Raw genomic sequence first — 15,389 nt, forward strand, 5'->3', positions numbered from 1 at the left:
TCCCTTTCTCTCTCTCTCTTCCTCCCTCTCTTATTCTCTCTCTCTTTCTGTCTGTCTTTCTCTCTCTCTCTACTTCTCTATACCTATTTCTTTCTATCTCTCCCTCTCTGACTCCATCTCTTATCTCTTTTTCTCTCTGCCTCCCTCTGTCTGTCTGTTTTTCACATTCTCTCTGTCTTTTTGTATATCTCATTCTCTTTCTCTCTCTCTTTCACTTTCTTACTTTGCCTCTCTCTCTCTCTCTCTCTGTCTGTTTTTGTCTCTTTCTCTATCTCACTCTCTACCTCCCTCTCTTCTCTTTTTTAACTATCTCTCTCTGTCTCTCTCTCTATTTCTCTTTGTATTTCTCTTCTTTCCTTCTTTCTTCTCTCTCTCCCTCTCCATCTCACTCTGCCTCTCTCTATCTGTCTGTTTCTGTCTGTCCCTCTCTCTCTACTTCTCTATACCTATTTCTGTCTATTTCTATCTCCCTCTCTTCTCTCTTTTTCTCTCTGCCTTCCTCTGTCTCTTTCTCTCACTCTCTCTGTCTTTTTGTATCTCATTCTCTCTCTCTCTCTCTCTCTCTCTCTCTCTCTTTCCCTTTCTTACTCTGCCTCTCTCTCTCTGTGTTTCTGTCCTTTCTCTCTCTCTCTCTACCACCCTCTCTTCTCTCTTTTTAACTCCCTCTATCTGTCTGTTTCTCTAACTATCTGTCTCTCTTTCAAGTTCAAGTTCAAGTTCAATAAAGCTTTATTGGCATGACTGTCACAAGGTACACTGTTGCCAAAGCAGACAAACAATACACAAATATAAACACAATGAAAAAAGAAAATCTAATAAAACAACTTAAACAAGAAGAGATTAAATAATATTGATATGAAAAATATTAAATATGAAATAACAATGTTAACAATAATAATGACATATCAATGAAAAGAGATATAGATATATAATCTAAATATAAATAAGTGAACAGTAGGGGGTAATATTGATTAATAATGGATATTGATTATTGTTTAGAGTGGTTGTCTCTCAGGTTGTGACAGGCTGTGATATAGAGAGCTGAGAGTGGGAGGAGTTTACTCTTCTCTCCTAATAAACAGGAGAGTTTCTCATTGTTACTGTAGTGCAGGAACTCAGGAGAGATGTCGATCATTTGTCCATAATATCTCTCTCTGATCTGGGCGTACCTGGGACACTCGGTCAGAAAGTGCAACTCTGTCTCCACCACGGACCAATCACAGTGAGAGCACAGCCTGGACTCTCTGGGTAACCAGGTCCGTCTGTGCCGACCCGTCTCCACGGCCAGGCTGTGATCACTGAGTCGGTACATGGTCAGGACTTTCCTGAGGTTCTGATCTGGGATCAGTGTGAGGTACTCTGCGAGGGTGTACTCTCGGTTCAGGGCTGAGTAACACTGCAGTTTGGGTTGGTGTTGGACACTCTGGGTCCAGTAGTGGTGGTACTGTTCTTTTAGTCTGGTGAGGATCGGGTTGGGTCGTAGTGTTTGGGTGAGTGTGTGGTGGGGGTGTGTAGAGTGTGTAATGTTGGCGGGGTTAAGGTGGGTGATGTTTAGGATTAATTGGGTAAGGGGGCTCTTCTGGAGGTTCTGTTCCTGATTGGTCAGAGCTTTGTAATGGAGTGATTGGGGGTGGCTGGATTTAATGTGTTTATAGAAGTTCACGGCTCGTTTTTGGATGGTTAATATTAGGGGGTATTGGCCCAGTTCAGCTCTGCATGCATTATTAGGGGTTTTCCTCTGCACACGTAGGATACTCCTGCAGAATTCGGTGTGCAGAACCTCTATAGGGTGTTTGTCCCAGTTTGGGAAGTCATTTTTTGTTAGGGGCCCCCAAACCTCACTGCCGTAGAGTGCAATGGGCTCTATAACAGATTTAAATATTTTGAGTCTAATTTTGATTGGTAAATCAAATTTAATAGATTTATTAATGGCGAAAAGTGCACGTCTTGCTTTCTCTTTGAGTTCCTTCACAGCCAAGCCAAAACTTCCCGTAGAGGTGATTGTTAGGCCTAAATATGTGTATTTATTTGATTGTTCAATATTAGTTTTATTAATTGTGAAAACATGGTTACTGCGTTGTGATTTGTACTGAAATATTACGATTTTGGTTTTGTGATGGTTTATTTTCAGAGCCCATGTATCACAGTATTTGTGTAGAAGGTCTAAACTTTGTTGAAGACCCTCTTTTGTGGGAGATAGCAGTACCAAGTCATCTGCATAAAGAAGACATTTTATCACTGAATCATCAAGAGATAGACCAGGGATATCTTCACATCTGTCTAATGATTCAGCCAGTTCATTTATATATAAATTAAACATTGTAGGACTCAGACTACAGCCCTGTCGTACACCTCGTGATTGGGTGATGAAATCAGTCCTCTGAGATCCCACTTTCACTGCACATCTACTAGTTGTGTACATAGATTTGATTAGATCATAGACTTTCCCTCCCACTCCATTGTTTAGAAGTTTAAATAGTAATCCTTTGTGCCAGATTGAGTCAAATGCTTTTTGGAAATCAACAAAACAAGCAAAAATCTTTTGTTTGTTTTGGGTGACATATTTATTAATGAGGGTGTGGAGGGTAAAAACATGGTCTGATGTTCTATAATTAGGTAGGAATCCAATCTGAGCTTTGTTTAGGATGTTGTGTTCAGTTATAAAGTTTATCATTCTTTTGTTGATAATGCTACAGAAGACCTTCCCTAGATTGCTATTAACACAGATCCCTCTGTAATTGTTTGGTTCAAATTTGTCGCCGGATTTATAGATCGGGGTTATGAGTCCTTCGTTCCAGATTGATGGGAAATTGCCATAATTTAAAACACAGTTAAAAAGTTTTAGAATAGCCAATTTGAATTTATGATTGGTACATTTCAACATTTCATTTAGGATGCCGTCTGTTCCACAGGCTTTTCTAGGTTTCAGGTCTTTGAGTGTTTCCTCTAATTCCTCTAGTGAGATTGGAGAGTCCAGTGGATTCTGGTTCTCTTTAATGATCTTTTCTAGATTTTCTAATTTATCTACAATGATTTGTTGCTTTTCCTTTATTACTGGGTTTCTGTAAAGAGTTTGGAAATGTGTTTTCCATGTGTCTCCATTTGAAATTAATAATTGGTCATGATGTGATTTGTTGAGTGATTTCCAGGTTTCCCAAAATGAATTGGAGTTTATAGATTCCTCTAAATGATTGATTTGATTTTGTATGTGTTTGTATTTCTTTGATTTGATCGTGTGTTTATATTCTTTTAGTGTGTCCCAGTATTTCACTCGTAATTCTTCATTAAATGGTTCTCTGTGTTTAAGATTGGATAGGTGTCTTAATTCTTTTCTTTTATTCCTGCAGTCCAGATCAAACCATTTATTTATCTGAAATTTATTAGCTCTGTTTTTCTTGATTGGGATGTTTGATAGTTGGACTGCATGACTAAAGATGGAGTTCAGGTCTTCTACAGCTTTATCAATTCCTTCTTGATTGGGAGTATAGGATGAGTCTGATAGGAAGGTATCTAAGACTGATTTGATATATTGGTTGTTGATTGTCTGTGTGTATCGGTCAGTGCTGTCCTGAGTCCACTTGAGGTATTGTTTGAGATTGTACATGTTTGGTTGCGGTTGATAACGTTTGATTATTGATGGGTTGAGATAAATGGTAATTTGGCTGTGGTCTGATAAGGGTGTTAATGGCTTGACTGTGAAGGCTCTCAGAAACGTCATGTCTAGATCTGTTATAAAATAATCCACCGTACTGCTGCCTAGAGCTGAACTGTGGGTAAAATGACCAAAAGAGTCCCCTCTCAGTCGTCCGTTTATTATGTACAAACCCAGGCTTCGACAGAGCTGCACTAGATTCTTCCCATGAGAGTTTACAGAGCTGTCACAGTTCTCTCTGGGGGAATGTGTGGGAATAGGAAGGTTATTTCCTGTAAGGAAGTGATCACCTTGTGGATTAATGAAGTCTAATTTGTGTCCTGTTCTTGCGTTTAGATCCCCACAGATCATCACATGACCCAGTGCTTGAAAAGAACTGATTTCTTCCTCTAGAATAGGAAATATTTCTTCATTAAAATATGGTGACTCTATTGGGGGGATGTATACAGCACAGAGGAATACATTTTGAGGGGTTGAAATTATTTGTTTATCAATCTTTAACCATAAATGATTAGTTCCTTTTTTCATAGTTTGAATGGAGTGGATGAGTTCAGATTTAAACCATATCAGCATCCCTCCTGAGTCCCTACCCTGAACCACTCCTTTAGACTTGGTGGAGGGGACCACTAACTCTCTGTATCCGGGGGGACAACCAGTGGATCCATCTCCTCTATACCAAGTCTCCTGTAGAATCAATATATCAACATCTCTTATTTCATTTACAAAATCGGGATTTCTACTTTTCATATCAAATAAAGAGGATTTTAAACCTTGAATATTCCAAAGGGAGATGCGGAAAGATGCCATATAATATATGATAATGTGTCATTTAAATCTCAAAAAGAGAGAAAGGAAAAAACAAAATATAGAAAAAAAAAAAAAAGGAATTATTAATTTGTTAATATAAGTTTCTATGGTACATACATATATAAATATCAATATTAATAGTATAAACTATGAAATCATTCTTTTTTTTTTTTTTTTTTTTTTATCTCTGTGGTAATATTTAGTATCTCACCATGAATCATGTCCCATCAGACGTGAGCAGATGTGGTTGAGCATTTGTCCTATGTCTCTCAGTTCTGCTGCATTAGGGTTAGTTCTGCTGAGGGCCTGAGCGTAGGTCAGATTTCCTGGCCTGGTCTGTGGGTTCAGGGGTGCTGATGTTGGGCCCAGTGGCAATATTGAAGTCTGGGTATCTGTGAGGTGATCTGATGCTGGTGCTGGAAAAGGGTTTTCCTGAGGACTCCTCTGCATGTTGGGTAGTGCTGGGTAGTGTGGGGCTCGGTGTTGGGGTCTCAGGTTGGCGGTTCTTGTAGGAGCTCGATCTCTGGGTTTAGGTGTATGTCCAGTGGTTCTTTGGTAAGCGGTGACATTTCGGGACAGAGCAATGTCCTTTAACTTTCTGGCGAACTCAGGAACTGCCCTTTTGAGAAGGTGGACATGGTCGTGGAGGCAGTCAGTGTTGAGTGTTGGATGATGAGCAAGGTGGATGTTTGGGTGGAGGGCGCAGTCTCTGGAAATACTGGCATTGATTTTTTGGATGGTATATGGGTGGAAATCCTTTCGGGGCAGCAAGGTGGAGATAATAATCTTTGAACTTGGGAAAGTATTGCTGGCTTTCTCCATCACCGCTTTCAGAGACATGGAAACTTTTTCTTGTTGGGTTCTGAGGTCATTTGTACCCATGTGGATGATAATGTGGGATGGTGACCCCAGATTTGCTTCTGTGAGAAGCTCCAGTGCTTTCTGGGTAGATGGGCACCATATTTTAGCCACTCTGTGTCTTGGGAAGAGTTTTTTCTCATCAATGAATTTTCCATTTGAGTCAATTAGTAGTGCAATTTCTATTTGCTCTGCATTTCTTCCTTCATCCATGGTTGTGCACTGCTCTGGTTGTGATGGTTGGTTGGCAGGAGGTTGTTGGGAGCTGGTGGGGGTTATGGAAGGAGGCTGGAGGTGGTTGTTAGGGTTGGTCTGTCTGGAGATCTTGGTTGTTGGAGGACTCTGGGGTTGTTTGAGTGAGAGTAGCTGTTCTTTTAGACTCTCCACTATACTGTCCCTCAGTCTCAGTTCTTCCCTCAGCTCAGCCATCTCCTTTCTGTATCTGCTCCTGTCCTCCTCTTTCTCCACCTGAAGAATCCTCAGTTGTTCTCTCAGATCACTCAGTTCTTTTTTGAAGTCCTCTTTTTCCTGAATCCATTTCATGTTTGTTTGTTGTTTGAGAAACATTTCCCTAAGCTGGACTATCTCTCCCTCCAGTTGTGTAAAATGTCCCTTTAAAAGAGTAATGGAGGTGTGGAGTGGTGTGAGCTGATTCTGTCCAATGTCCTTCTGCTCCTGGGCTGAGGTCTGGTCAGAGGTCTGGTCCGAGGACTGGGATGAGGTCTGGGCTGAAGACTGGGTTGTGGTATTGTGTTGAGGAGGACAATCAGACTTTTCCTCTTGCAGAATGTTGTCTCTGCCTCTTTCCTCCTCTGCTGCTTCTCTCAGACGACCGAATGATTTCTCAAATTCACTCAGGTTTCCCTGAACCATGAGTGTTCCATTTTTGTAGATATTGATGGTGGTCATGACAGTCTCTGTATCAGAGGGGTCTTTTATTTTCAGTTTCCACCCGTTACAGATGCCCTCTTTTTTAACAGATGTGTAGTACGATGTTAAAGCCTTGTGCCATGATTCTGGGCTATCTGTGTAGAATATGAGGTTGCTGGTCTCCCCTGTCTTATACAGGTCTGAGAACAGACTCTCTGGCTTCTCTCTCAGCAGTTTGTGTTTAAATTGTTTCCTGGCCGTCTCGCTCTTGACCTCAGGAGGGTAAATAACGGGACAGGAGTGATGTGAGCTGCAAGGTGAGTGCTCTCTCTCCTCAGTGCAGTGTTCAGTGGGTGCTGGTGCTTCCTCTGGCTGGATCATGTTGACTGCTGGGCTGATAGAATGTTGAGGCTGGAGCAGTTGGAGGAGCTTTTTTCAAATTTCAAATTCTAACTGCCATATTAGCTTTAGCAGTTAGCTTGTTATAAAACTCTATATAAATATAAATAAAATATTAAATAATTAATAAATAATGACTGATTTCCTCCAACTCACTTATTCTGTATCGTCTCTGAGACCTGCTGGTGTGTTTCTCACTCTGAGATGATTCCAGTTCTCTGTATATCTGTGTATCTCAGTCCTGACCTCTGTTGTGCTGAAGAGTTTCACTCCTGTTGTTTCTGGTGGTATTTTTCTCAATACTTTACCGATTTGGAGGTTTTTGGTCTTGTTTTGTTTCCGTTTGTTCTTAGTATGACTTAATATCACTGTTTCTATAAATTAATTCATCATCTTTCTCACTTTAAAAGAAAAAACGACACAAAAATCAGGGAGCTCACACTGACATGTTCAATGGAACTCTCTCTCTCTCTCTGTATCTCTCTCTCTCTCTCTCTCTCTCTCTGTGTATCTCTCTCTCTCTCTCTCTCTCTCTCTCTGTGTAATCTGCTGGGTAAAGAGGACGGAGTGTGATATTAAAACTCTGCGTGTTTTTTTCTGCCCATATTTTCTGAAATCTTCAGTGACATTATTTCTGTTTGTTGCGGCTCAGATTTAAACTGTTCTTCATCAAATAAAAACTGAGAGAATCTGTTTAGACTTGCTAATTTCTCCAGCGGAGGAGCGCGGCGGTGCTGGGTGGTGTTGGGCGGTGTTGGATTGGTGATGTGCGGCGTGTATTTTGTATATATCTGTAATTTGGGTTAAGAATTCAGAGGGGAGGAAGCTCACGCTTTACTGAGAACAGAGAGATGCAGCTTTATCTCAAATCCTCTTTTATTGTGTGTTTAAGTGTGTGAGTGTGTGTTTGTATTTGTGTGCATTTTTGAAAGCATACTTCTCACTGCTGCACACAGGTCTATAAATGTCTACAGTGTGATATAGACCAGTACAATATTGTGGAAAAATACCTATTTTAACTCTTAAGTTCCAAGCCTATTTTTACCATTTTCCACCTGAAATTACATACTCACATTTGAAGGCTTATCATTCCAATATTAAATAATCAGAGTCAATTGTATGAATTAATATTACTTAGAAGCCTTTACACAATTCATTTAAGACACTTTAATTATTCAATTGAACATATAATGGCCAAAATATGGTAAAAACCAGGAAGTTTTTTAGGCGCTTTTCAGATTTTCTATTTAATTTTTTTATTTCCAGACACATAAAATGAACTATTTATATGGAACAAGGGTTTTGGCAGCTCTACATTGTGCTATAATGTGTTTACAATCATCATATAAAATCATAAACTGCTGCCTCTTACTGGTTAGATTTTATTGTGATCTGAAGCAGTAATGGTATTTTCTTTCTCCAAAGGACTGGAAACTTTATAATAATTAAAACTACCACTTTAATAAGTAATTTTGCAGTAATAAGGCTGTTTTTGTGTAGTCTACTCCCATACAAACAGAAAACCGCAGTGTCTCTTTAACAGAGCGCTTCCTGCAGAGTGAGCAGTCTCTGAGAGAGAGTCTCTGTGCCCAAGCAGCCCCCGCCCCTCCTTCCAGCTGGCTGAGCTCGACACCTGATTGGCTGACAGGCCTCATTTGCATATCACCACATCCAGTAGAGTCTGCTGAGTAATCTGACACTGCACACTTGGTGGAGCTTCGAATAAAACGCTTTTAATAAGGAGTTAAAGTTTATATTAATTTATTTCTGCCTGAAATGATTTCAAGCTCTGATTGGATATAAATGGGGATTATAGGAGACTGGATTGACGGATTCTCTTAAATTTGGACGCATTTTGAAGGTAAGAGCGTGGGGGGCGCGCTGGTGGGGGTTGGAGGGGTGTGTGGTGTGTCCTGAGGTAACCCCAGGTCAAAACTCGAGCAGGATTTAACTGTAAACACGCGCTCAGACGCGCTCTAGCTCTAATTCAGGAACCGTACATCCAGACGGTTCGAATGGTGTATAACATGACCGCATCCGACCAAATATAGACGTACGATAAACGCAAATATGAAAGATATGAATCATAACTTTATGAAACTAGGCATATTTTGCCCTAAATGTTTATTTTCTGAAAGGAGATACTGCTAAATAGGCTAGATAACTGAAAAGCAGAGATTCTAAGCTTTAAAATGGTATATTGGGTGTCTATATTGAGCCTATAATTGTTCATAACTATTCATAAACACAGCCAGATATGATTTTTCATAAATTTGGCGTGTTAAGAGTTTTGTTATTCTTCAATATTACACTCATTTACAAAATAGTCCAACAGCAAGAAGTGGATAGTTTTAATGCACTGAATCTTTATATCATATTATATACTTACATTACTCAGATTATCAAACACATTTTAATATTAGATAAATATAATCTGAGTAATTATAACAAAACGGTTTTTAAATGACGTTTAAATGTATTAAGAAAAACAATCTATCTAAACCAATCTAGCCCTGTGTGAACAAGTATTTCCCCCTGAATCTAAAAACTTTCTTATTGGCGATGAGTCTTTCTCATCTTTGTGGAGGAATTTAGTTCCACTCTTCTTTACAGAATTAAAAGTTTTAATTCAGACTCATTGGATGATTTTCCAGCATAAACATCCTGTTTAAGATCATCAACAGCATCTCAATCAATCAGACTTTAACTAGACCCTCCAAAACCTTAATTTAGTGTTTTATTAATCCATTCAGAGGTGAAGTTTTTGGGTTTGTGTGCTTCAGGTCATTGTCCTGCTGCAGAACCCAAGTACTCCTGAGCTTAAGAGAGGTCACAAACTGATTATTGGAGATTCTCCCTCAGGATTTTGTGGTAGACAGTATAATTCCTGCTTCCATCTATTACAGCAAGTTATCCAGCAGCTCCAGATCATCACACACACACACACACTACCACCACCATGTTTTACTAGTGTTCAGTATGATGTTCTTTTTCTGAAATTGTGTTTTATAGTTTTACTCCAGATGTAACGGGATAAATTTTATGAGTTCAGAAATAATCAATATTTGGTGGAATAAACCTGTTTTTTAATCAGAGTTTTTTTTTTCATGCATCTTGGCATCATGTTCTCCTCCACCAGTCTTACACACTGCTTTTGGATAACTTTATGCTGCTTTACTCCTGGTGCAAAAAATCAAGCAGTTCAGTTTGGTTTGATGGTTTGTGACTCATCATTTTTAATAATTAAAATTGTTATCGTATTTTTTCCAGAGCACAAACTCAGAATGTTTGAGTAATGTTTGGAAATATAAAATATTACGAAATTTACATAATTAAGTAAGTTTACAGTGAACTCTTTAACAGTATCGAGCAGATTAAAGGTAAAAGTAACCTTTGAAGTAGAATAGTAAAGTCTTTGAAGTTAAGGATTTAATGGTGAGTCTCAGCAGTATTATTATTAATATTATTATAATTATTACCATTAACTCCGCCCCCTTGTTATCTCTCTCTCTATGCCCCTCCCATTTCTCAGATGGAGTTCACAGCATCAGTGCGCAGTGTGTGCTGCGGGTGCTGATCATCACCGAGGACATGCTGAGCAGCAGCGTCACCGTCCGCCTCCAGAACATGTCCCAGGAGCACTTCCTGTCCCCGCTGCTGACTCACTTCCTGGAGGGCGTGTCCTCCGTGCTGTCGGTTGCCCCGGACGACGTGTTCGTGTTTAATATTCAGCCGGACGCGGAGACGGAGCGCGTGCTGAACGTTAGCTTCTCGGCGGCGCTGCCCGGAGGACACTACTTCCCCTCTGAAGCTCTGGAGGAACAGCTGTACCTCAACAGACCCCGCCTCAACATGCTCGCACAGATGCAGGTAACACACACACACACACACACACACACACATATACACTATATATTACCAAACGTATTCTCTGTACCACTTTAAAATAAGGCTCCTTTATAAAGGGCTTATAAATAGTTTATTATAAAGGAGTTTATTATTGGTTCTAAATTACTTTGTAAATACTTTAAAAACATTAATAAGCACTTAATAAACACATAAATATAAATAGAAAAACACTGACAACAACTTTTTTAACATATGTAATAAAATAATATAGAAAATATGTTTTATTATAGTTAAATAAAAAAAAGTTATTAAGTTAATGATGACTTATGGAAAAGACAAAGTAAAGCTCTATCCGGATGAGATTAGTTTCTCAAGTATTTCACACTTCCACTCACTTCAGTGATAAAACTCCTGCATCCGGTGAGTTTTTTTTTGTAGGCTTTCTCGGTCACATGGCATCGTGTTCAGTAGTTCAGTAGCTCCTCCATTTCCACTCACTGTTGTGTTTTTTAACATGGATGTCTGTGGAAACCGTGGTGCGCCCAAAGTGTAATTACGGTGCGCGGCAGTGGACAAATATCTATTTTATTAAAGGCGAGGAGACGAAACTCAGAGATGTGCGTCCGGACGGGACTAAAATTACCGGAGGAGCACGGAGTTCAGAGAAAAACAGTAGATAATTCAGCCTGTAATTTTCTCAGAGGACGTCTGAGAAAAGCACCTACATGATCGTTCTGGACGGGAATAAAATCACAGAGGATAAAAAAACAACATAAAAAAGAGAAAATTACCCAGAATCCCCTGAAAAACTAATCCCGTCCGGATAGAGCTTAAGATAGCAATGAGCATCATGACACGCCTTGCACAACAGGGCCCACAGACATATAAAACACAGAGATATATAAATATATAAAAATACACTCACTGCTGTGTGTTGGTGTGTGTTTCTGTGTGTTTCTGTGTGTGTTGATGTGTGTTTGTGCGTGTGCAGGTTCTCCCGTTTGATGATAACGTGTGTTTGCGTGAGCCCTGCCAGAACTACATGAAGTGCATCAGCGTCCTGCGCTTCAACAGCTCCGCCCCCTTTATCTCCTCCCCCTCCATGCTCTTCCGGCCCATCCACCCAATCGCGGGCCTGCGCTGCCGCTGCCCGCCGGGCTTCACCGGGGATTACTGCGAGATTGAGATTAATCTGTGCTACTCTAATCCCTGCCTGAACGGAGGAGTCTGCGCTCGCAGAGAGGGGGGGTACACCTGCATCTGCAGAGAGGATTACACAGGTGAGAGTGTGTGTGTGTGTGTGTGTGTGTGTGTGTGTGTGTGTGTGTGTGCAGTCTGTAGGGGAAACACAGCAACTTTCAGCAATCGGGTATCCAAACTATTCTTCCTGTGAGAGAGAGAGAGAGAGAGAGAGAGAGGAAGTGTGAGAGATAGGCAGAGAGAAAGATGGAGAGAGACAGAGAAAATAAGAGAGAGATGGAGAATAAGAGAGAGAGAGAGATGGAGAGATATAGAGACGGACAGAGAGATACAGAGAGAGAGATACAGAATAAGAGAGAGAGATGGAGAGATACAGAATAAGAGAGAGAGACAGAGAGATACAGAAAAAGAGAGAGAGACGGAAAGATACAGAAAAAGAGAGAGAGATGGAGAGATACAGAAAAAGAGAGAGAGACGGAAAGATACAGAAAAAGAGAGAGAGATGGAGAGATACAGAATAAGAGAGAGAGAGAGACAGAGAGATATATGTAGAGAGAGAAAGAGATACAGCGAGAGATGGAGAGGGTGTGAGAGATAGGCAAAGAGAAAGATGGAGAGATACAGAGAGAGGAAGAGATACGGAATAGGAACGAGACAGAGAATAAGAAAGAGATGGAGAAAATGAGAGAGAGAGACAGAGATATACAGAATAAGAGAGAGAGAGAGACTGAGAGATATATATATAGAGAGAAAAAGATACAGAGCGAGAGATGGAGAGGGAGATGGAGAGATACAGAATGAAAGAGTGAGGGACAGAGATAGATAGAGTAAGAGAGAGAAGGATGAGAAAGTATAGCAGCTGAATAACAGAAGAATATAGAGGTATCGACTGCAGGCTGAACACAAACAACCACCATCAGTTCTTGCCACACACCTACCAAACACAGCAGTACCATATCCCATGACTTTTGGTATGTCTCACAGCTGTGTGATAGGTGGTCAGGTTCTCACTGTTCACACAGAGGATAATTCTAGCCAGAAGCTGCCCGTCACCATCATTACCTTCCACTGCACTGCACTGTGCACTGTGGGTGGTGATATTAGTTCTTGTAGTGTATTCCTGGTACACAGTATCCTTTAGTCTGTTAACTGTGCTACTGTTAGAGCTAAACTCCTGTTAGCTAAACTTCTGTCGGCTGTGCTCCTGTTAGAGCTGTGCTCCTGTTAGAGCTGCGCTCCTGTTAGATGTTCTCCTGTTAGCTGTGCTCCTGTTAGAGCTGTGTTCCTGTTAGAGCTGTGCTCCTGTTGACTGTGCTACTGATAGCTGTTAGCTGAGCTTCTGTTAGCTGTGCTCATGTTAGCTGTGCCTCTGTTGGCTGTGCTCCTGTTAGCTGAGCTCCTGTTGGCTGTGCTCCTGTTAGCTGTGCTCCTGTTAGCTGTGCTCATGTTAGCTGTGCTCATGTTAGCTGTGCCTCTGTTGGCTGCGCTCCTTTTAGATGTTCTCCTGTTAGCTGTGCTCCTGTTAGATGTTCTCCTGTTAGCTGTGCTCCTGTTAGCTGTGCTCCTGTTAGAGCTGTGTTCCTGTTAGAGCTGTGCTCCTGTTGGCTGTGCTCCTGTTGGCTGTGCTCCTGTTAGCTGTGCTCCTGTTAGCTGTGTTCCTGTTGGCTGTGCTCCTGTTAGATGTTCTCCTATTGGCTGTGCTACTGTTAAAGCTGAGCTCCTATAGCTGTGCTCCCATTACCTGAGCTCATGTTAGCTGTTAGCTGTGCTCCTGTAAGCTGAGATCCTGCCCCTGTTAGCTGTGCTTCTGTAAGCTGAGATCCTGCTTCTGTTATCTGTGCTCCTTATTTCTGTGTTCCTGTTAGCTCTAAGATTCCACTTAAAATGATGAGTTTCTTTGATTTTATCAAATTAAAAATCTCTGGAATATAATCAAGAGGAAGATGGATGATCACAAGCCATCAAACCACCAAACTGAACTGCTTGAATTTTTGTACCAGGAGTAAAGCAGCATAAAGTTATCCAAAAGCAGTGTGTAAGACTGGTGGAGGAGAACATGATGACAAGATGCATGAAAAAAAAAACTGTGATTAAAAACCAACCAGGATTATTCCACCAAATATTGATTATTTCTGAACTCTTAAAACTTTATGAATATGAACTTGTTTTCTTTGCATTATTTGAGGTCTGAAAGCTCTGCATCTTTTTTGTTATTTCAGTCATTTCTCATTTTCTGTAAATAAATGCTCTAAATAAGAATATTTTTATTTGTAATTTGGGAGAAATGTTGTCTGTAGTTTATAGAATAAAACAACAATGTTCATTTTACTCAAACATAAACCTATAAATAGCAAAATCAGATAAACTGCCATATCTTACTATCTGAAGCCTGACTCTGTACAGATGTTTATGCTGCTGTCTCCAGATGTGATGAGTGATAGTCTGTTTGAGAGATGCTGGTCAGCTGAGGCGTGTCTGACTCTGGCAGTGTGGATTCACAGCTCAGATCCCGGCTGTAGATCAGGGCTGGTTCAGGATCAGGAGCGTGCCCGTGTTGTGGTGCCTCCTCTGGTGAAGCAGCGGGCACTGCCAGGTCTTTAAACAGCTCAGTGAAAGATTACCCAACTAACAGAGATCAGTCGTCCAGAATCTGCCGCCGGAGCTGATAATATAGATTCTCCTCTGCTCAAATACTCCTACATCCTTTTATCCTACATAGTAATTAAATAGCTTAATGATCTATCAGATTATAAAGGAACACATAATGAATCATGTAGTAACTTAAAAACAGTGTTAAACAAACTAAAATACTCTGTGAAGTATTTAGATACTCTTATCTGGGGAGCTGTTTGTTAACTTGTGGTTTCTGAGACTGAAAACTCTGATAAACTCATCCTGTACAACAGAGGAAACTCCTGCTCTTCTATCCTTTACTAAGGCATTCCTAATGAGTGCCAGTTCCATCCTTATTACATTTTTGATGGTCTTTGCGTTGACTCCACTTAAAAATACTTTCGGTTCAAGTTCTTGAAATTCTTATTTTTGTATTGACTGACCTTCATTTTCTCTTTTACTATTTATTTAGTTCTTTCTTCTCATAATCTGGATTAGAACATTCCTCAAATATTCACTATTCACTGTATACCTGTAACTCTACCTCTTCACTACTTTACTTTAACTGATGCTCTCAAACACTTTATTAAGAGACAAGAAATTCAAGTAATTAACTCTTGATGAGTTCAGCACAGCTGTTATAAATCATCAATATTTGGTGGAATAACCCTGGTGGTTTTTAATCACAGTTTTTTTTTCATGCATCTTGTCATCATGTTCTCCTCCACCAGTCTTACACACTGCTTTTGGATAACTTTATGCTGCTTTACTCCTGGTGTAAAAATTCAAGCAGTTCAGTTTGGTGGTTTGATGGTTTGTGATCATCCATCTTCCTCTTGATTATATTCCAGAGGTTTTCAATTTGGTAAAATCAAAGAAACTCATCATTTTTAAGTGAAATCTTATTTTTTTTTCCAGAGCTGAATATGACCAGTCATGTGAAAATAAGTTGCATATAAGAATATACAAAAAATATGAAGATAAAATAGAGATATCAGGCATTGTTACAACCAAAAGTTTATGTGTGTGTTGCATAGTATTCTGTTGAACCCTATGTGTGCGCAGCCTGTACTTAAACTCGACACTGATTGGTTTGTAGAAGGGTGTGTCCAGGTGTTGTGCTGAATTGTGCCTCTCTGTC

The 15,389-nt window shown here is 40.2% G+C and overlaps 1 protein-coding gene across 5 annotated transcripts in view; it reads left to right on the forward strand.

The window, feature by feature from the left end:
• Positions 1-15,389, forward strand: part of celsr3 (cadherin, EGF LAG seven-pass G-type receptor 3) — a 118,844-nt gene that overhangs the window by 21,309 nt on the left and 82,146 nt on the right. For all 5 annotated transcript variants that reach the window (XM_049485592.1, XM_049485595.1, XM_049485596.1 and 2 more), the window contains exons 2-3: positions 10,119-10,456; positions 11,427-11,715. In XM_049485592.1, coding sequence (XP_049341549.1) covers positions 10,119-10,456; positions 11,427-11,715 — 627 coding nt within the window. The remainder of the gene's footprint in view (positions 1-10,118; positions 10,457-11,426; positions 11,716-15,389) is intronic.

The sequence above is a fragment of the Astyanax mexicanus genome, chromosome 12, assembly GCF_023375975.1.
Source record: "Astyanax mexicanus isolate ESR-SI-001 chromosome 12, AstMex3_surface, whole genome shotgun sequence".
NCBI classification, from domain to species: domain Eukaryota; kingdom Metazoa; phylum Chordata; class Actinopteri; order Characiformes; family Acestrorhamphidae; genus Astyanax; species Astyanax mexicanus.